The sequence below is a fragment of the Nestor notabilis genome, unplaced genomic scaffold (assembly GCF_000696875.1).
Source record: "Nestor notabilis isolate BGI_N333 unplaced genomic scaffold, ASM69687v1 scaffold19042, whole genome shotgun sequence".
NCBI lineage: Eukaryota > Metazoa > Chordata > Aves > Psittaciformes > Psittacidae > Nestor > Nestor notabilis.
In genome coordinates this window covers 70091-92834 of record NW_009918142.1, presented here as the reverse complement: position 1 = coordinate 92834, position 22744 = coordinate 70091, and the positions used below count along the sequence as shown (strand labels likewise).

At 41.5% G+C, this 22744-nt stretch overlaps 1 protein-coding gene across 1 annotated transcript; it reads right to left on the bottom strand.

Moving 5' to 3' along the window:
- On the bottom strand, window positions 1-22317 carry LOC104401860 (myosin regulatory light chain 2B, cardiac muscle isoform). Its single transcript, XM_010009571.1, has 7 exons — window positions 22136-22317; window positions 14298-14384; window positions 11486-11561; window positions 9867-9971; window positions 6306-6384; window positions 1277-1325; window positions 1-525 (listed from the first exon to the last, which is right to left on the bottom strand). The coding sequence occupies exons 1-7, from the start codon at window positions 22136-22138 to the stop codon at window positions 427-429; spliced, it is 498 nt and encodes a 165-aa protein (XP_010007873.1). The 5' UTR covers window positions 22139-22317; the 3' UTR covers window positions 1-426.
- Between the last annotated feature and the right edge of the window lie 427 nt (window positions 22318-22744).

The window sequence follows — 22744 nt, the reverse complement described above, 5'->3', positions numbered from 1 at the left end:
TGAAATGGAAGAGAATTCTATTTACTAAATACTATTCCTGGTGTAATAAGTTAGAGGATTTCTCAATTAATACATGGAGCTTATGTATAAAAGACAAGAGGTTAAGCAACACTGCAGTGCCCAGTGGACCATCTGGTGAACATTAGCATTGTCAATAAATCATAAAAGCACCAGTTCATCAAGAAAATTCCATTTCAAACCACTAACAGAAAAAAAAGGATGGGAAAAAACTCACAAAATTGGTATTTTCATCTTTTATAAAAACAGGAGCATTAAATAACTTTAATCCAATTTCAATTGTTTTATTGGTTCTCTTCTGATGACCACATGGCTTCACATACTGAATGTTTAGCCCTTTGTCTTGCACACAAAAGCATTATGAAATAACTCGGTGCATCGTCACAGGAGAAGCTCATCTCTTTCCTCTTAGTCTTTCTCCTCACCATGGGTGATAACATAACAGAGGTTCTTATAGTCAAGATTACCAGAGACATCTGGAGGGAAAGCAGCAAACATCTGTTTGATCTGCCAAGCAAACAGGAGATAAGTGTTACAAACATAGGACTGTGGGACAGCAACATGTACTGCTTTTCATTTCCACCCCAGTTCAGTTCCCTTCTGCCTTGATCCGTTAACCTCCGCGGGAAACCATTCCTTAGCTTCAGTAAAATTGAAATAGGAATTAGGACACAAGCAGTTAACACAGTCCTGCCAGAATCCCAACAAGTATCCTGTCAAAAAGAGCTCTCCTGAAATCCAGGTACACCCTGGCCAAGAAATGTCCTAGACTCTACACTCCAGACTGTTCTTGCCACGAACCAACTCCACTCAACCTCCTCTTCCAAAAATGAAGTCCCTCTAAATTCCTCCCAGCCAGCAGAATCCGTGTTCAGTCTCACAAAACCACAAAGTCAGTACCTCATTTCAGAAATCATTTCAGATTTCAAACAAAATAACTCTCCCAGAAATGCCAACCAGATCACAGTCCCCACCCAAACCCACTTAAACTCTAGTAAATTCATTGCCCATCTCACCATAGGAGAGAACAGCGAGAGATAGGCCACGCTTACGCTTGGATGGAAGTGCAAAGAATCTGTTTGACTTTGATTTAGCCATGGAGTTATTCGGAGAAGATGCTTTGAATTGTTCCTAATTGCTAGAGCTGGCATCATCCTTCTCTCAGTCTGGATTTCAGCTGAATTCATGCATTTAAAGAGGGGCAAATTCTTACTGCTGAATAAAATAGATTCCTAATTTGAGTGAAGATGGTCCTTACCTCTTCTTGGCTGAACCGGTCTGCCTGTGTCATAAGCATTTCTTTGATGCTGTTCAAATGAAACAAAATAACCTGATTAAGGGGTGATAATGGCACATGACAACTCAGATGGCAAGATCCCTCCTGCAGTTGCCCGAAAGAAAATCTGTGTGACCGCATAAATTAGAGCTGTTAATCCTTACATGATATTGTAAAAGATGTTCTGTGGGCACCCATCAGTGTCAATGCCTCGCTCTGCCAACTTATTTTGCTTTTGTGACATTTTATAGAGGTTTAAAATTGTTTAAGGTTATTACTGTAATTGAAATACAGCAATTTGCTATGCTTATCTTAACCTAAACCGGTAGGTTTTCTCACTTGCTGTTTAAAGTTTGAATCACTTCACAAAACCAAAAGAGAGAGTATTTTCTGTAAAATCTGAGGATGAAAGGAACAGAGCATGAAATGAGAAAGAGGACTTGAAAGAGAACTCCAACAGCTATTCCGAATCATCATCTGAGAATCCCTTTATTTGCATGCAGTCATTCCCAGAGGAGACCGTGAAACTGCGTGAGACCTGTTGTATTTCACGGTACAATGTCTTGATCTGGAGTTACGGCACTGTGACAAGGAGCTTATCCCACACACAATCTGCATCCCATGCAATTGTATCAAAGAGAATATTTTGGGGACAGACTCTCAGCTGATTTACCCTCTGTTTTCAAACCCATTGTGGAAAATCAGCTGAGCATATAATTTTTTTACCTAAGTTCATAGGTGAATAGAAAAGCCAAGGAGAATGATTACTGTTCCTAGCCTCACCCCTTTAGATACAAAGTCTTTATATTTCACCCAGTCCTGAGGGCAGGACATGCCCAGTGTGCTAGAACATCCACCAGTATGAACTCAGTTATACCATGTAAACATCCCTTTCACTTGCACTGATAATTTCCCCTTCCTGCAGAATTCCTGTATCAATCTCAAAGCGTTTGCATTCACACTGAAGAGGCAGAGGTGGCTCCTTTTTTTACTACCAAAGGTACTTACATATTTTCAGTATCATTTCTAGATCAGTAAAACAGACTATAAAGCTGTGATAACAGATGAGCAGTCTGTTGTACAAAACCAAGAGCTGAAACAAGTATAGAAATCTGGTTTTGTTTGTAGATTTGAAAAAAGGCTGCTTTTTGGAGGAATTTGTGTGGGGGAGTGAGAGCAATAGCTCTTCTGGAACAGCCCCTTCTTTTTTGAATGTGAATACTTATTTCTGCTTTTTAAAGTGAATATTTGAAACTAAGTGTTTCTAATAGAAATCATGCCTGTGCAGGAACGCTTCCATATGAGCAAAATTCACCTACTGTGGATGCAGATGTTCAGGCGAAACAGAAAAGCTCCCATACACCATGGATGTCGAGTGAAGAAAGTCACACAGATAAAAGTGTAGTTTTGATGGCAAAGCTACAACTGAACTTCCTCATATCTCTGACACACATATTTTTTCCAGTAAAAGGCTACAACAAAGACATGTCCACATTTGCATAAGAGGCATAGACACTTCTGAATCTCTTTCTTGTTGATGTGAAGTGCTCATTTGGAAGGACAGAAAGGGAAAACTGAAAGAAGGAGTTTCTGGGTAATGAATAAGGATCTTAACCATAAGGGCAAGAGTGAAAATATCTATTCAAGTTTTAGGAAATACTCTGAAGTCACAGAGAGAGCTTAAGCTATTGTATATGTTTTCCCTGCATGACTTTACCATTCTCTTTATTTAGCAAAGCCTTTTCTCATCTCTCACTCATATTGCTCTTTCTATTTTGTTACCCCAGCCATTTGTGCCCACATTTCTGAAGTGGAATTCTCAAATGATCAGTGGGTGAAAGAGTAGAGAGATCATCCTCATCAGCATGAATTGATTATTGGGTATCTGTGCACAGGGGCAAACAGCATTAGCGAATGTAAATAGGAAGTGTGATACAGGAAGGAGCTTGGTGAATAGAAGGAAGCACTTACAGCAATTTTGTCAGAAGTCACAAATAAACTTCATCACAAACAGGACTGAATTAAAGAGATCTGGGCACTGTGTGTCTTCTGTTCACATGCTTAAAGTATTTAGGGGAAAAGAAAAGATCAAATATCTAATTACAATCTTCTGATGCACAGCCCAGTAGGCTCTGGCACTCTCAGAAGGAAGAAGGACTGAGTTAAGGATCTATGCACATTTTCCATTATTTATTTTATAGGGAAACAAACATTCACAGTTTCCAAAGCTACAGATTATACACTCCTTTTCTTTGTGTATCTTGTTTTCTTTTTTTGAAGACTGTTTGCTTCTCAAAGGAAGCTTCTCAAAGAAGACTATTTACTTCTCAAAGAAAAAAATCAAAGTCTTCTGGGCAAAAAAGAGTATCCATTTGCCTTGACATAGGAGTCTAAATGTCACCTCTTGTCCTGCCTGGCATCAATTCCTTCTACTAGTACAAATACTTTGTTTTTTTAAATTATCTGTGAAATCTCTGGGACATTTTGGTTTTCCACTGGATTTGCCCTTTCTATAATGCTGGCTCGGAGGAAAACAGGTGAGTTGGAATGAGCAGTGCTCTAGCTCGGCCAAACTCAGCTCCAAAGGTCCGGGATGCAGCTCAGCTCCCCGGGTCCATTTTCATCTGGTACCAATCTGAGCACTTTTTTTGCATGGTGATGAGGCACAGTTGATGTTGGCCTGACTCACTTTGTCCTACAAATGGCATTTAGGACTGAATCATGCAACCTTTCCGAACGCTGTGCCAGGTTACACCAGCTGAGAATGTGACCTAAAGTATTTTCTCATTTTGACATCATGCTATAGGAAGGATTTGATGTGTGGTATAATGATGCAGACAAACAAAGTCTGCCATTGAACTTGGTAGTAAGTTATAAACTCCTGGAGCTTCTGGAAAGGTTAGAAGACTCCATCCCAGCTTCCATCAGACGGACTAAGTGAGTCATTTCCAGACTAGAGGTGAAAACACACAGAGGGAAGAGACATAAAAATCCCCAGAAGGATGTTAACTCCATGAACATAAAAAGAAGTTGTGATTAAAAGGTCAGTATGGCTGGTTTTAGAGAGAAACATTCCAGGATTTTTTAATATGGAGAAATATTATTTATTAACATTAACTGTCATTTGAAATGGCTGTTTGAGCCAACAGAAAAATTATTTCAAAACCTTCAAATGTCTAAATTTTGGAAGCATATGAATAGAAGTTAAACCTCAAAGACATTCACGGAATTGATTTAATGGTTTGTTCTGTAATGATCAACATTACCCTCGGGTCTAATAAGTAAACATTATGCTCTGTTGTGGTGATGAACTAAAACAATTGTCTAATGTTAGCAGTGCAGTGGGGGTAGGGACAAGGTTGACCTTTTCCATCAAGGAAAAATAAAAGTATTTCTCTCTCATCTTCATTTTGGAGTGTGATCCTGCATTCCTAATTTACCTCAAACTCCAACTGGCTTCCAGCATCCAAGGAATGTAGAACTGGACACAGGGTGGCAAGCTGCAGATTTTGTATGCAGTATATTGTAACAGATAGTGGTGGGAAATACAACATTTCATGGGCTTTGTATTATCAGAGGGTTATATTTCATGCTTGTGATTTCACTACTGTGTGATCTGGCCTATTTGGCAACAGGCTATGTTTTATTCTGATTGTTTGAGTCATTTCTGATGTGTTTCTCTGACTGTTCTTCCCAAGCTGGTTGGATAATGTTAACCCCAAAGCAACTGGGATAACTGTTAACCCTCTGTTCCTTCGGATTGTTTGCTACATCCAGTTGTTTTAATTAAACTGGAAGCTTAGTGAAAAGACCATTTCCTTGCTTTGATTTTACATACTGTGCACCAGAATAGGACTCTCACACCCACTGGGATACTCTCATAGAAAAGCATATTGGTAATGGAAAGAAACACTGTGTGTCAATTTTGTGTTTTCAACTAACTTTCACGAGACATTGGTACTTGCAGATAATGTCATAGAAAAACATAGAAGCCTCGAGGTTCTGGTCAAAGGTTTAGTTTTCATTTACCTTATGGTAACATTACCTTCTGGTGACATTAGCAGAATTAATTAGTGCAAATCAATTTTGTAACTCATGGTTCACTAGTAAATTTCCTATAGATACTATGCTTTATAAAATCTACCTGAAATGGCTGCTGCAGTAGAAGTGTAGACCCCTAATTCACCAAGGAATTTAAGAACATACATACATCTAGGCATATAAAGCATTTCACCAGAACCGTGGATCAGACCTCCTCATCCACTGCCCTGATTCAGTATTATTTATCCCATTTACCTGAGGGTCTCCTTACACCCTCTGAGAGTGCAATGAGGATTTACATTTGTGCAATTAGCACTTCAAGTCCTTTTACGTGGCTTTGGGGTGTAACAGTTTGTGAATACAAATTAAGTCCTGCCTCCTTATTTAAAATACAGTCATATTGACAATAATTGCCATCTTATTACCAGTATTATTTGCTTTGGCTCCCACCATATCTAGTGGAATTTTACAGCAAATTATTGTCTAGAAGCAGAAGGCTCCAATGGTGAACATGTAACAAGGAAAATGTCCTCACTAAAACCATGTCCCAGAGTTAATTAAATTGATCACTTTGGTTAAAAGGGGACTAGGTTTCCCATTTTAGACAAGCACTCTCAGTTAGGCACCAGACATTCATTTTCATTTTACATATGGAGTTAATCTACAAAGACTCATGTGTTGATTTATATCCAGACCTTCAAAAAAGGCTATCTAATAGCCTACATGTGATTATATTTCCATTGCCTCTTGCAGGGTCTGAAGACAATAACATCTCTTTCTGGTATACAAATACATTCATACAATAGTCCAGTCTTTTAACTCTGGCTTACAAAGCTAAATGTTTTCTCTGCCTGACAGCTCTTCTGCTTCTTAAAATACTGCAAAATATATAGCTTTTAAGCTGTTCTTTAAACCTGTGCAATTATTATTAGTAGTATTATTCTTTGAAAAGGATTTGAAATAAACTTACTAGTCTGCCTTTATGTGGCCTTTTCCTTCTGGGTCGAAAATCTTAAAAGCATTCAGAATGGTTTCTTCTGGGTCCGTGCCTAAAATTAATGAAATATAATTTAGCAGCCTGGATGTGTTTCTATAGCTGCTCAATACTTGCTAAGTAATCGCCTTCACTCGAAAACAGAGCAAAATGGAAAATCCTGCAGTTGTAGGTTTGAAGACAAAGGTTCCTCAAGTCGGCAGCATTTGTCATGTCAGATAAACAATAGAGGTGAATAGTTCAATGCTCAGAAGCTTAAAAATAATAACTCATATCTATTCTATGTCTGCAGGAGAGAAAACTTCCAGGAACTGGTCTCCAATATCAGTACCCGGAGGATTAGTGGCTTTCAGAAATGAAAATATAACAAACTGTTTCCCTCACTGGCTTCCTTTAATCTTGTACCGGTCATTCCTTGTAAAAACACTTTTTGATGTCACTTATTCTTCACTATGTAGGGAAGAGGTTATTTTCCTCACTGAAGGAAATGGAGCTCATCCTAAAATCAGAATGGCAAAGGAATGCAATGGAAACAGGGTGATCAGTGTAAAATGGTGATCCGCACTCAAATTCTGTGGCGTGGCTCCACTGAAGGATCCCTTCATTAGTGTTACTTACAGAAACAGGGTGCTTTAAAGCACTAGACTATGGCTCCAAGATTTTGCTTTTGCTCTTAGCTGGGCCACAGACTTTTGGCATGACTTTAATTTCCCTGCTCCTCCGTTCCCAGCAGTAAAACGATAGTAATAGTCTTCCTTTTCTTCCATCCTTTATCTGTCCCATCTATTTAGACTGGAAAAAATGTGGGTCAGGGACTAGCTCTCAAAGTCCCTGAGTCTTGGCTCAGTTTCTGACTATTCTGTAACACTCAGATTGTGAGTACGCTCACTGTCAGTTTCAACCCACACCAGAGATACACTGTGTACTCTGCCACTTCCCCAGTCTTTCAAAATATTATGGTAGTCTATATAATACAGGTCATTATAACTGTAGGAAACCGAATTTACAGGCAGATTGACAGACCCATGGGCAAATGAAGCTTCTTGGAATGCTGAAATGTTGAAAGAGTGATTAAAACATGGTAACAACATGAAGCGAAGTTTGGCAGAGATAGAAGCAGAACAGAACCCAGTCAAGGTCCCTGCTCTAATGACTGCAGGCACTCCTGATGCTGCCTTAGTTTTCTTTCTTTAAAAGGTTTCATAAGGATTATTAGTCATACTTTAGAGGATATAAAAATGAATAAACCTAGTGGCTAGATGGCCTCCTTCTTGTCACGCACTGGCCATGTATATTCTTTTGCCACATTGTGGGCAATGCATTCGAACTGCAATGAATATATGATCAATACAAAGAGCATTGGCATTTAATGAGTGTTTTGATTGTCCTATGAGGAGAAGCATCTCCCAGCTCGGAGGAAAGGTCTGCATTTAAAGTAGTCACCACTGTGGGGGGGATTTTTTTTGTTCTTACTGTGTTTTACATTTTCTACTCTGTCATATCCTTGGACTTTGGCTTTGAAGAGAAGCAATGCAGCAGGCATTCTTTATTGATTAGCTGGTAAATAAAGTGGTTTCTTTGATGTGCGGCATCTCTGTTTTCTGTACAAATTGTATTATTCTGACTCCCTGTAGAAACAGCTCCATGTGGTTGGCATTAACATAAACCTCGTTTTGTTAGCTGTTCATCTGGCATCATAATCTCAATATACAAAGCTAAAGCTCGTCCTGAAAATCCCAGCTTCCCCTTTATGACAGAAATCAATTATAGCACAACAAATTTTACTTAGAAAGCACCTTTCACCAAATTCTCTGAGTGGTACTTAGCTAATAAAGAGTGTTGCAAAATTGCCATATCCACTTCCTCTAGCCCTTTCTCCCTTTCTAATTGCACTACAAAGGCTCTTCATCCCAATTAGTTTTGATTGGGAATGTGCAGTCTTTTGGCTCTGCTTCCTTTGCATGACAAACCCAACCAGAAGGGCATGACAAGCACAGCTGTGATTTTCCTTTCCCAAATGGAAATTAAAAAAATCCTCCTCCTCTGCTGGTAGCCAACAGGAAACCTGCAGACAAGAGGGGTATGCTTTACCATTCACCTCCCTGTGCTGCCGCTGCTTTTAGGCCACACAATTGGCAGGGCCAGACTCCTTGCCAGCTTCAGCCATCGTAGGAGACAAGAGGGAAGAGGGGAAAGGAGGAAGAGCTCATTTCTATGCTCTGGGTGATCATAAGCATCACAAATAGGGAGGAATGGGTAGCGGGGCACCCCACAAGAAATAGTCACATATCCCAGAAGGAAGATCATGGAGAAAAAGGTGCTACCTACTCTGCAAGCTGACATCTGGAATGTAAAGGTGGAGGTACCACTGTGATCAAGTCAGCTTGTTGTCTGGGTAATAAAATCCCCTCCTCAGTGTCAGTCTACAGCCTTTGCCATCACCTCTTATGCTTCCCAGACATGTCTTGTTCCTTAGCAATAGCGTATTTCTCTCAGAACTAGCTACATTAACTCTTTCTTTCAGACCTCTCTATTTCCCATTCCAAGTGTGGAAAGCCCTTCACTGCAATTGTGCTCAGCAATAGAAAGCCAGAGTCCAGTAGCAACACAATGAATGTTTTTCTGAAGATGGGATCAGATTTTTCTGTTTTTCTGATCATTATTTTATCAAACTTCTAGAATGTGCTTGGCTAAGGCCAACCTTGCTTGGAAGGTCAAGGCTTTCCCTTATCTCTAGTGCATACAGGAAAATGTTTTCCCTTGGCCTCTCCCACTCCCTCTCTTACAGTTTGTAGCCATTCACAGTATGAGAGACACAACTAAATTACTAGCTCCTGCAACAAATTTAGTACCCACATTTCCTGAACTCCCTACAGTGATCCCTATACATTCTGTGGCACTGGGCATAATCCCTCTCCCTTATCAACATAAATCTGCTGGAATTATTTCAATTTCTCCCCTCCATTCAGAGTTATTCACCAAAATATCCAATGGTAAAACCACTGTTGACCTCAAGGGAAACCAAGGCTGGGCCACTGGGTTACAACTCCTACAGAAAATGAGGGAAGGCCATGTCTCTCCTTCATGCCCTGTAACTGCAAGGATGATGCAGAGGTCGTGTTTGCTATTGAGCCAAAGGAGTGCAGAAAGTTTTTCTTTTAGAAATACTGAAAATACTTTTAAACCAGCTAACACTGGGAGTGACAGCACTATGGCATGAGCAATTCAGCCTAGGAACCTACTGACAGTGAGTAACTCATCTGCACTGTGCTCCAGGCTGCTGTGATTTCATTACTTTCTGGATCTCAACTTACCACTTTCATGTTAGCTTATGTAAGCTGAAATCAACACCTTTGAATTGTCCTCTGGACCATCCCATAGCCTTTTCATACTTCAGCTCTGTCTGCAAAAATGGAGATCACTCCTTGCCTTTAAGCATTGTTCTGTGGGTACATTATTACAATTTGCAAGGTGCTGAGATATTTCAGTGCTGAGGATCTTTGACAGATACCTCTCCAACCCCCCAAAGGTACTTACCTTTCAGCTTTTCCCCAAACATAGTAAGGAAGACAGTGAAGTTAATAGGACCTGGCGCCTCCTTCACCATGGCTTCAAGCTCTTCATTCTTGACATTCAGACGACCTGCAGCAGAGATCATTTTTCATAATAAATCACAAATTGTGTTTCAAAAAACGATTCCCATTCATCTCCTCCCACTGGGGAGCTCAGGGCTCTGTGCAACTTTGCTAATAACATGGTAGAACACAACTCCAGAATACCCCAGTGTAAAACAAATTGGCAGAGCTGGCTCTAAGATCAAAGGGTGACTGAAGGAGTAAGAAGGATAAACAATACAGACATGGCCAGCAGTGGACAAAAGAAAGGGCACTTCCAAATAAACTGGTTTTCATTTTTGGGTGTTTTTTTTTTACCTCAGGTGAAACACAGGCCCCACTGATATTAATACAGCAGAGTTCAAAGTGACTGTAGTGAGTCCAAGGTCTCAGACTTTGCCCTCCTATATATTGAGAGTAGAGGGCAGATGGATGAGTTGAGTAGCTGTATCCTTTCCTTACCTTTGTGCAGTCCTGTCCCTTCCCCATCCTTGCACAATCCTGTCTCTTCCCCATCCTTGCGCAATCCTGTCTCTTCCCCATCCTTGCACAGTCCTATCGATGAGAACTTAGACCCTGGCACCTCTACTCAAACTGGTGGTAATTTGCTGTGACGGTACTTTGCAGGCATTGAAAGACTTCACTGAACAGGAAAGACACCAGAACTTGGCCTTAAGAAATAAATATTTCAGGGTAACAGTAGCTACAAGCCAAAGTTTGCAAACCTCATAGTCACAATAAAGAGTTCAGGAGCTTCTGCTCTTTGCACTGTCTCTGCTGGTGTCTGATTCCACCCCAGGGAGCTCTAAAGATTCTTATCAAGCTCTTTTTAATAGGATCCAGATGGCAAAAGCCCAAATGCCTACATCACTGCTCAAGCCTCAAATGTTGTAACAAGGATACAATTCCAGGTTTGGGATCATGAGCATTTTGATTTTTCCTTTCCTTGGGAAGATTTGCTTTAATCTGCTTGATATTATCAGGATTGTGATGCGCATGGAACGGACAATACCAAATCTCACGACATGCGCATTCCACCTCACATAAAAGCCCAACAGCACAGAACCTCACATGAAGTCTTTCTACTTTTGTGTGGGCAGAGGGGCAGCTAGTCCATGACAACAATGTTAATCGGTAGATATTCCATGGATCCTAGATGAAAAAGGTGCAGCCTGTGAAGCCTGGACTCAGAGGCAAATCAGAAATGCCTGGCATGGACCCCTGCTTGGGTGGGCTTTGTATGACATAGTTGCAGAGGAGGGATCAGTGCTTTTGGAGCTGCACAGCTCTGCTGCACCCAGCAGAGAGTCCCAGGGAGACCTTCATTTTGCTGCTGAAAAAGGCTGCTCGGGAGAGTTTCCAGCTGGAACTAGGTAGTAAAATAGCAACTACCATAAAGGAGGAAGATCAAATTGAACAGTTTTCCTTCTGCCTCCTGTGTATTTCGTTACTTTCCAGTGTAATTCTAATACAAACTTTTCTTCTGTGCCTGAAATTTAAACTGCATTTATTTTAAGTAATGAATTCTTACTACCAGTTTACCTAGTGCAGCAAATGTGTCTCTCAAGTCTGCTTTGTCAATAAAGCCATCCCTGTTCTGATCCATGATGGTAAAAGCCTGTTGGAAGAAAAAGGAATATTTACCGCCATTGCCATGTTGCACCGGACAATGCTACAGTCCCACATACCAGTCCAGGGGGGATTATATTTGTGCTGTAAAAAAGAATGTTTAACTTCCTTTGCTTCATCCACATCATGCCACATCATTGCACTTTCCTCACTTTCAACACATTGCTGTAGCTTGGCAAGGGGCTTAATTCAACCCACCCAAGGTTCTCCTTACTAAATTAATGCTCAGTGCAGTGTGTAGCTGGGCTGAAGCCAATGCTGGCAGCTCCAGCCATTCAGGCCTTAACCCATAAAAGTTTGAATTAGGGAGGCTTTCGTTAGGGAGGATTTAGTCAGTGGTTACTCTGTGTGTTTTGTACCTTTTCCATTCCTCATTCCTTTGTGCAGCTATCAGAGCCTGTAAAACATTTAATTACTGCAGATACCTCTCTGGTATCAAGCTAAAGTCAGTTCTTTGTGGGCCTTAAAATGATCCATCACACAGAGATAGCTGGATTTGTGAAAGTACAGAGAAATGTAGGTTTCATTGTATTGTTTATTCCAAGTTTGTTTCCCTTTCCAATAAACTGTATCCTTCGGACTGTACAGTGTGCTCTGACTGCCCTTGATGTGCTGACCTTAAATACTTCTGGTCAGGAAAAATTTAACTGTTGATAGAAAAAACACAGTTATCTCTCCATTTCCAGCCAACACAAATCTTATGTACTGTACCCATTATTTACCAAGCCAGCTAACTGCCTAGCTATCTATTTACCTATTTGCATGTCTGTCTATTCCCTGCCATCACACTTTTAATGTTTCATTGATTTTGAAAGATTTGAACGACCTGAAATCCCCCTGGTTGGACTATGGGGAATATTAGTAGAACCATGCATGTCTCTGGAGCTGGTTATCTGTCTGATATGCACATCAATATGAGAGTGTATCTTTACAACGACCAGGAATTATTCTGATTTCAGCATTAGTATGAAAGACAATGTTCTCCTGAGAATACAGCCAGCCCACTGCAGCAGGAACTTGCAGAGTTTTAAAGTCTATTGCTCTACAGGGTGCACTTCTTTCCGTGGCCATTTTATATCAACATATCTTCATGTAGTTTCACCTCCAGTTTCTTACAAAGCCCCAGTGCTCACATTCCTGTTTGCCCATGTGGTTACTTGCAGCATGCATGTTCATAACCCTTCATTTACCTGCCAAACCATCACCTTATAAAAACCTAAGCCCAACTCTTCAGAGTTGCTTTCCTTCCTCTTGGGGGGCAGGCTTGCTTTAAGGGGTGATCCCCACAATTTGGAAACAAACCAGAAATAAATATAAAGAGCAAAGCAGAGCCCAGCAAGCTCACAGAAGACAGGAAAAGTGTTAGGTATGTGTTGCAATAGGTGAACTTAACGTAGTAACAGCAATGCTGAAACCTCTTCTGGTTGAAATCTTTAGATAAAAAGGTTCTAAACAAAACCAGCTTTTCAGAAATCCTTGTCCCAGTTATGCTGGTTTTAGACACAACGTGGTCTTGGTTTTCTCTGGACAACTCTCCTGTCTTATGCTTTTACCATTATTCTGCCATCATCCTCCCAGCATATGATATTAAGATAATATCTTACTTGGAGCAGATCCAATATAGCATTCTGACCAGTTCAACAAGCAGTAGTCCTTGGAGAAATTACAACTGGAGGTTCACAGGATACAGAGTAAAGGTGGGAGAAGTTAATCCCATTAACGGTGGAGAACAGGTTTCAATTCATTTACCTGGGCCATATTCACAGTCCTTTGCATGGGTATTAAGTCTCATTCACTACTGAGCTTTACTGGTGGGAATCCTCATGGAAAGTCAAGTTGAAAGCCACATGAACAAAATGAAACAGTAGCTGTTTATCACATTGGAAATTGCTCTGTTGGTGTAAGTTAGCAAAAATGGGGGAAAAAATTAATAATCTAAAATGACAAACGAACGCAAAATGTGCTGGCCTCACAGGCATTCTGAATGTCCACCCAGAAAAAGAGCATAAACTCGTCAAATTATCTGTCTTTAATATCCTTCAGCTTTTATGCCAGCCTATTAGAATTTTACCTCCTCAGAGGTTAAAGATGCACGGTAATACCAAATTCTTTGGGAGCTTAAATATTCTTACTTAGTGAATCTCAACATGTTGTTTTGTTTTATTGGCTTTTATGATGAAACTCTGCTGAGGGCTTTTTGGTATTTTTCTTTCTAGTTTGTGGACATTATTAGAAGGGCACAGAAGAATGTTTTCTATTGCTATTGGGGAACAGTTCTCTAATTAAAGCCCTGGTTCAATAAGGCACCTCTATTCAGAATAGTATTTGAGAATGTAAGACTATTGTTATTTAAAACACCACTTAAACTTAACTTTAAACATGTGCTCAAGTGTTTTCCTAAATCAGGGCTACAGTGGATGAGATGATAATTTTCCTTTATTTTGGGGAAGGGGCTTGGGGGCTTTTCAGATAAGTCTGGAGCTTGAGACAGGAGAGTGAGGGAGAGACAGACGGAAGGAAAGAAAGAATGAAAGAAAGAATGAAGGAAAGAACAAACAAATACACAAGGAAAATGATATACCAGCCAAAACCACAGAGATGATTCAGAAAACAACTGTGTGTTCTCTTAAAGCAGATGGAGAACTGAATAAGGATTACAAACAAAACCTATGTTATTCATTAGCGATGACAGGAGACTATAGAGAACAGCAGAATAGTGACCAACCTCTTTGAACTCCTGGATCTGGGTTTGTTCAAACATAGAGAATACATTGGAACCACCTTCTATCTTCTTCTTTGCCTTTTTTGGAGCCTGTAGCACAAATAGAAAGATCAAATACATATTACTTTATCTGTTAAACACCCATGAAAACAAATTCCATCTTTAACAGAAGGAAAATACAGTCAAGTAATACAAGAGGATTGTGCTTTGTTATGACAAGCTTTTTAATTCAATCCTATATATATGTGTGTGTGTATGTGTGTATGTATATATATATATATATATATAAAGTGGCATAAAAAATGCTGCTTTACTAACAGATGAATCTCTGAGGCTTTTAGTCATTCCCTTGCTCTGGCCTGGAAGCTGACAGCTCAGATAAACAAGGACAGCTCGTCCTTGTGATGCCCTTAAAAAGGTGAGGGACCCAAAGCGTGACTCCGAATGCCACAGCTGGTCCACTGCTTGTTTCCCCAAGGAACTGCCTGTTCCTTGGATAGAATCACCTATGCCAGACCATTTGATGCAGGAGACTATTGCCCCTTCTGCAGTGGCTTCTCAGAGCTCTGTGCTAGAGGGGTGCTGTAAGCTTATAGTGTCACTTGGAGGTGTGAGCTAAAATTCCCAACCTGCTCTTCTCCAGAAATATAAGTAATTCAGGTAAAAGGCTGCAGGGATTCCTTCTTCCCAGTGTCCATGCTGGGACAGGCAGCCAGGCACAAAATGAGGCCTTGCATGAAGACTCAGTTCAGGAGCTATAAAGGGGAATTACATCATTTCCTACTCACATAGAAATGTTAAGAAGTCTGCTCTGTCTGGACCAACACTGACTGAACAGATTCTTCCTATGTAGAAACCTTCTCCATCTGGAGAATAGTCTATATTCTTGCACTAACCTATGATACTATGTTACATTGCCTTACTAGCCCATATAATTTTAATATTCAAGATAGTCATCTTAAATAAAAGGGCTGAACTGCTTTTATCACTATTCTGTAGTCTGAAGACTGAGACAGAAAGATTGGGGAAACAGCTACAATGATATCTAAGAATCTAATGCTCACTAAAAGTCAGTTAGAACTAGACTTTGAATTACATATCTTTGAATAAGGGCCCAACCAGCTTGCCTAAGACAATACAGTTCTTGTTCTGCAGTAAACAAAATGTGTGATTCCTAAGGATTACAGAAATGTTTTAACCACAGCATTATCCTGACTCGGGGCAGGATAATGACCTACCTCGCCTTTTGAGTTCCTTTCCAGACAGACTACTTTTTTACCATTTTTGCTTTTAAACTTCATCATCATGGTCCCACCTTGTTCTCATGTCATGGAAAATTAGTCTTGCTTAGTCTGGGCTGTTCTGCATGAAACAGAAGGCAACTTCTACTGTCTCCTTTCATCAAAGTAAAAAAGCCCATGAAAGTTCAAATTCAACCCTGATTTCAAACATCCTGAGGAGCAGAGCAGACCAAGGAAATATTCCCACTTGACTCCGTTTGAAGTATACACTGTCTGATCAATTTAATCTGCCAGGCAGATCTCCGCACTCAGCCACCCTGGTTTAGATCCCCGGTTGAAAATGAGGGCTATGGTAGACACTCACCCTCATCCCCACACTCCAGACCTGTCAAGCTCCCATCAGCTGGTGCAAAGCACTAAAATCTGGAAATAGGAATGGAAATTGGAAGAAAAATGTCTTTGTAGTGAGGATAAAACTAAGGATAGAATGCCACCACCGGCGTGGAAAAAAAAGTGAAGAAGTGGAATGTTTAATGAATGTAGAAATATTGATTTTGGAATAAACATATTCCCTTCTCCTCCTACACATGAAATAAGTGTTATTTTGAGCAGTAATGGGCAATCTTCCATGTAACGTGAGGTGCCTCTTGGAGGTTTTCAACTCTTCAAGATCGAATGGAAATATTAAGGGCAATCCTGCGTATTTACATGTATTTGTTCCTCAAGGTAAAAAGAAAGCAGATGTTACCCAGAGGAATGTATTCAAACTGTCTGGGGAACTGACCACAGGGCACAAAGCTGGCTGCTGTTTGCAGAAGGGGTAGTAGTACTGGTTCTCCTGTGCTTGCGTAGCTGGTCTTCATGAAGACAAAATGGCCTTTACCATTCTGGTGCTCTGCTGTGACCAAGTCCTGCAGCCATATCCAGCAGGATAAATATTGCCCATGTTAACAGTCTGCATCTTTTTAAGCCAGAACCACATTGAAGGACAGTGAGCTCCAGCTCCAAGTTTTATTAGCTTTAAATGGCAAACACTGGCAATATACTCCCATTACGCCTCAGTTTAATGGGTTCTCTCTGCTGTTTGGCTTTAAGCAAGGATTATAGCTACAAGAAAGGATCAGATAAACCCAAAAGTTGTGGCTCAGTATCTATTAGAAACAGACCAGCAAGCTAAAAACATCCAGAAGTTTCTTTACATTAGTGAAGTCCTATCAAGGCAAAAAAGATTGAAGACTAGTTGTCCAGACACCATCACTGCACCAGGAGAAATTCATCCTAGCACAATACTTGTTCAGTGTTACTCTCTGGTTAGTTATCTCCGTGGATGATAAAGGAGATCTGTTCCCATGTTGCTCGATCTATCTTTAGTTTTTCTGCTGAAGCTCTGGGTGTGGATCCTATTTATGATCAGCTCACTTATGGAATGGAACTGAGACCACCACCACATTTCACAGGGGAGCAGCTGGTGGATGGGAATGGCTTTCCATCACCACTTTTAAGCTAAGTCTTACAGCATCAAACATATAGAGCATCTTGGATTATCAGTCTCTCTGTTTTTTGCATACCCAGTATTGGGAACATAATTCATCTGCTCTGAAAGGCTGGGAAATTCATAATCAGAGAAAGAAACTGCACCTTGATTTTACATGACTGGTGGGAGGCAGGCACTATGAAGAGGAAGGCTGAGAAATAAGTAGGTGGAGCAGGAACAGAATACAGCACATTGTCACTGTCTTTCTGGTGGGTAAGTCAAAGTAAAAGGCAGCTCTAAGAGAACAGAAACAGGTCTGTGCTGCTCTCTCTGATGACTCCAAACACTACACAGTTTTTTAGTGACCGGAATCAGGATTCCGACTCTGAGGTATCCTTCTGAAAGACTGGTGCTGTGAAAAGAGCAATACAGAATTGAGCAACCATATGGTTTCTAAACTGCCAAGGGTTCAGTAGGTGACCTACAGAGGAGTAAGTGGGTGACTGACACATCACTTCTGTCTGCCTTGATTTCCCCTTTTGTAAAACACAAAGTGTGCCGAGCTGCACTTTGCGAAGATAGCTGCTCTGTCTTTGCAACATGTGCTTTGAGACTGACATACAAAACGTGCCAGATGAGAAACTGAAGAGCTGAGGGTCCCCTGGGCTTGGATTCCGAGGCCTCAATAGCACAGCAGTGGGAAGAATGTTGCAACAACTGAACAAGCCTATTAATATTCCTGCCTGAGTGTATTAATCACCCCATTGTGAAGAAAACAACACTTCACTTTAGAAGAGAAACCACAGGCTTGCGCGTATCACTCATTTGTCTTACTGGTGTTAGCACTCTCTCAATTAGCCTCGATTTTAAAGGCTTTTCATGTTGTTGGTCTTGGTTTGTTTTAGAAGATTTAAATGAAAAAATGGAGCCACACTAAAATCTGGTCCCAAGAAAAGTCTGTTGAAGCAGGCGTCTGCTTTGAGCTGAGTCTCCCTCACTGAGGTTCCTTCTATTGCTCCTCACGGGCAGTATCAGGGAGCCAGAGAGAACAGGAACAGTGCAGTGACACAGGCAGGCAGGAACAATGTGCGTACACTGCCTTTGCCTCTCTGGATATAGGGATTCATCTTTTATATGTTGCAGAGGGGAGTGTATGTTCAAGTGAATCAGAGTGAAGAAATCTCTTATTTCAGGGTGACCTAAACCAAAAAGGGGCAGGGAATCAGTTTATATCTCTGCATGGAAGGAAGAAGGAGCTGAAAATACTTGGTTCTCATTCAGAACATGAGGCATTATTTACCCTGGTAAATTCATAAAAGGCTGCTGCTAGAGCAGGTTCATGACACCAGAGAGACAAAGGAAGTGACACTGGATTATTGCAGAACTTTATCATCTCAGTCCCTCAATGAATTTTGCTGACAACCCGGGAAAGTGTGGTAAAACAGGCAGGTTGCTGCAGGATAAGCAAAGGTACAGCTCTGTAACTGGCACTACTCCACGCTGACTGCTCAGGTGCATGCTTCCCCTCTTCAGTAAGTATGAAATAACCAACCTCTACTCAGCATTTTCTGCAGAGCAAGACTGTCTGCACAGGCAGTCAGGCAAACTGGGCAGCGCTCTGCCAGGAGCCATGCTTTTGGTTTGGTTTGGGGAGGTCAGCTCCCTGTTTGGATCAAACCCTAAAGAAACCACTCAGAAAACACTCTAACTAACTAAAGGTGACACGGTTTGATGCTCCTGACAGCCAGAGTTAAAAGATGAGCAGAAACACTTCTCCACTCAGCAACTTATTGTGTTACCAGAGAAGGCATCAATGGAGGAGCAGGTCTCCTGAGAGGGAGTCCTTCAGACACAAAACAGCAGTGTACATTATTAAGAGCCCAATTCTGTTGTCTTGCACCCTTCTGTACTCAGCCCAGAGGAAACTAGACATAAGATACTACCAGCTTTAAATTGCACTATTTCACATTTTATACTTCCTTCCTCTGCAACTATGTCTGTGACTACAGGAAAGACAGAATCATCCATCATCTTGCTCAGATTCTGTCCCCTACTGTGATCCACAGTATGACGTTAACTCTGAGTTACTCTTACTTCCTTGTTTTTCATCCACTCTGGAATCTTAGTGCTGACTTTTCCTGTCTTTGAATTTTTGTTATCATTGAATCCAGCTTGTGAATCAAAACTTCCATCTCAGGCCCGTCCGAGGGATTTGTGCAGCACTGGACAGGACTTTTGTTGATGAGTGTCTCACGAGCTCGTTTTGCTGAGATAATTTACACTGCATCTGCACCAAAGATCCCAGCCATGGACAAGCCACCGGGTTTTAGTGTGGTTTGGGTCTTTTTCATGGCAGGTGAGTAGCGTAAGGCCAACCCAAGTGCATGCCTTTGAGGGAACAGTCTAGAGGAGTAAGCAACATAAAGTGCTCTAAGGGCACGATTTGCATTTCAAACAGGCAACAGCCTCAGATCATTCAAATAAAACCCCACATTATCAGAACTGAGAAACAGAAGACCTTTTTATTACCTACTCTGCACTCACAAACAGATTCCTCCCTTCTCATCCTCACTCCATTTTATACATAGCCCCAGCCTCCCGCACTCCCACACAGGCACACACACACCTTTGATCCCTGCTAGATACAAGAATCTGTTGGACTGCATCCTCCCTGCTTCACACTCCCGTACACTGAAGCATTCTCCTTTGCCCCACATAAAATCCCTTCCCAATACCAGTCTCCTTTTTTCTCTTGCTCAGATAGATACACACAGGGAATGCATTATCTCCCCAGACTCATCTCGGAACAGCAGATAACCTCTCCAATCACAGACTGCTCAACCTCTATGACCCAAAATTCACCAGCTGCTTCCCCCACCAAATGTATTTTCTTCTCTGACATATACATGTCTTCCTCCTTCATGTAAACAGGTGAACAGTTCCTCTCTACATAGCGAGCCCCCCGTGCTCACACACCCGTGTGTACACACACCCGCATGTGCAGGTCACACACAAACACACCACATGTTCAGCGGGTGAAATCAGCACTGCTCCGCTGAGGTCACTACTTGTTTCGGTACAGGTGGTACATTCCAGACAGTTAAGCAGGCTGAAAACACATTTGATCAGAACACAGTCTATTTTTGGGTGTGCAGCTCCTTTCAGCACACAGGATTTGCTACAAGGTGTCACTCGAACTGAACAAACAGGGGAATGTTTGGGGAATAAGAAAAAGGCTTCCTTCTCCTTCCTTCCGCCTCCTCCTTCCCTCCGTTCCCTCCATCAGCACAGAGCATGTGGGGAGACATCACAGGCCCCACTTCACTGAAATTCCCTGGAATTAACGGAGAGCTGCAGACAGTTCTCAGAACTCCATTCCACAGCGCTTGTGTGGTCTGCTCTTGTTAGAGAAATTATCTCCCTGAACCCTGCCTCTCTCGCTCTCATCAGCCCTGGATGTCAGAGCCTAGTAGCACTGCCTGACTTGTAATTATTTTTTACTATGCTGCTTTGTCTGCACTAATCCTTTGAAAGTAGCTTTACTGCACATCTGAAATATTATGATGCTATAAAACCTCTGTAATATTTATAAATCCCTTAAGACATCATAAAGAGAGAAAAAACCCTCCCCACAGAGTTCATCTAGCATAATTACATATACATTTCCCTCTGATTAATAAAAAATGATCGCTTCCTTATGTAAAGATATTCTTCAGCTTTCTTTCATTAAGGCTATTTTTTTCTTCCCATTTTAAATCCGTTTCATGTGTCCCTGTATAGGAAGGTACCTCAGAAGATATTTCCCCAAAACAAAAGGCACAATGAAAAGAACCACCACAGAGAATCATTGCTTGAACAAGAAGCAAGGAGACAGACTAGTCTGTCACTGTATTTTCACGTCTCCTCACTTCAGCGGTTTCACCACAGAATGTCCTGAAATACCTTCAAACATCAAGCACTGTGGTGTGTCATTGAACTAAATAGGTGGGAAGAAAACTGGTAAATAACATTTTAAAGAAGAGGGGAAAAAGAAAACCTGAGCCCCAGCACTTGTCCCCACCCCACAAAAGGGCTGGATTCGACTTCAGTGAAGCTGATTAAAGGGAAAGCTGTAAATTCCCAGCTGAAGAGGCACAGACAGCACAAGGCACTGCTCACTCCTAAAAGAGGGCTGAAGAACGTGGTTAGTGACTTGTGTGCTCAGTGTGAAACTGGCACTGGGCTTGCACTGACTGAAACTGGAACCTAGTTTTGTGCGTGGATTTGAGAAATTACTTTGAATGTGATTTTATCCTGCTCAGAACAGCACTTGGATCCCATTTATCACCTGCTTAAATGGGATCAGGTTCAAACTAAGTTTTGAGAACGCTTTTCATATACAATTCCCTCTCCGGTGTTCTCCAGAATCAAATATTCCATAGCCCCAGGAAGCCAGTGGGCAGCATTACTTTAAGACAGCCTGAAAAGGACCTGCAAAAAGGAGAAAAATAAGGAAAATCACCAGCTTTTTTTTTTCTTTTTTTTCTTTTTTTTTTTAATGCTGTTGTTGTCATTCCTCTGAATTTGCAGAAGACAAAGATAAAGCCCAATCTGCCCGCACTGCTCCTTAGGCAGGAGTTCTTCTTTGCTCCTTGGAATCACATCATGCGCACCTTTGGTGCAGAGGGGGCTGTTGGAGTCCAGAGCTAAAAGCCAGCAGTGAGCAGGGCAGAGACAAGAGACAAATTTCTGCAGGACTTCCTATTTCTCCCCACAGCCTCAAGAGCAACAGTTACACAGACACTCCTCCTCCCTCACTCCCCATCACACCATAGCAGACCTCAGCACTAGTTACACCATCCGTGCCAGTCATTGCTGCCCCGTTGTATTCGTCTCGGAAAGAGAGGCACGAGCTCGTCTCTCAGCAAGTGCATCTGTGCTCCCCACCTTACTCGTTTGTTAAATACATGCAGTAAAGTCTTTGGAAGTCCACAGCTTGCTCTTTGACATAGATCTTCATTCTGGATGTCATACTAAGCATGAGATTTCATGGAGTCCAGTGTGGTCATTACTGCTCTGTTTGACTTGTTAGTGTCAGAAACAAATACAGAGATCAACAGACAGACATGGGAAAGAATAAAACCTACCATAATGCTGCTGTGCCTTCCACCCCTTCTCTGCCAACTAGTCAGCCAGCAAACACAATGCCAGTTGTCTCTTTATATAGTGTCGCCAAGGAATAAAAATACGCCTGCTCCAAGTTTAGACAATAGATGTAAGGTTGGAAAAGTGCAGTAATTGAATCCCAATACCATTCCAAGCACCTGTTCTGTGCAGGGCTTTAGCCTTCACAGGAATAACGCAGTAGATAAGTAGAGTAGGCAGTTAGGATACAATTGTACTGCACTCATAATAAGCTAGAGCTGAAGGGGCTTTCATGGGTACTTCTACATAATGAACGCAGGGCATGCACTAAAGAGATTTCAAGTGGACATGGCATCCTGAAAAAGCAGAAAGAGAAACACTCACCTTGAGAAAATGCAGAAGAAAGTAGCAATAAATCTGGGACACTGAGATCTCTCCAGAGCCTGGTGCCTGCATTCAGAGCTCCAGAACACTGCCTGAGGTCCTGCCTAGGTGCAGCTCTAATGGGAGCCATGGGGGAAGATGGCAATCAGGTATCTCAAGTCAGGTCTGTTTTCCCTGAATCTGTCACACATCCTGAAGTCCAGGGGCTAGATCTCAAGCTACTTCAA

What these genes read in the sequence shown, in the direction of transcription:
- LOC104401860 (XM_010009571.1), bottom strand. An exon ending in AGATCCAGGAGTTCAAAGAG is followed by an intron (nt 11,562 to 14,297) that starts GTTGGTCACTAT and finishes TTCTTCCAACAG; the next exon opens with GCTTTTACCATCATGGATCA. An exon ending in GTTTGGGGAAAAGCTGAAAG is followed by an intron (nt 6,385 to 9,866) that starts GTAAGTACCTTT and finishes CATTAATTTTAG; the next exon opens with GCACGGACCCAGAAGAAACC.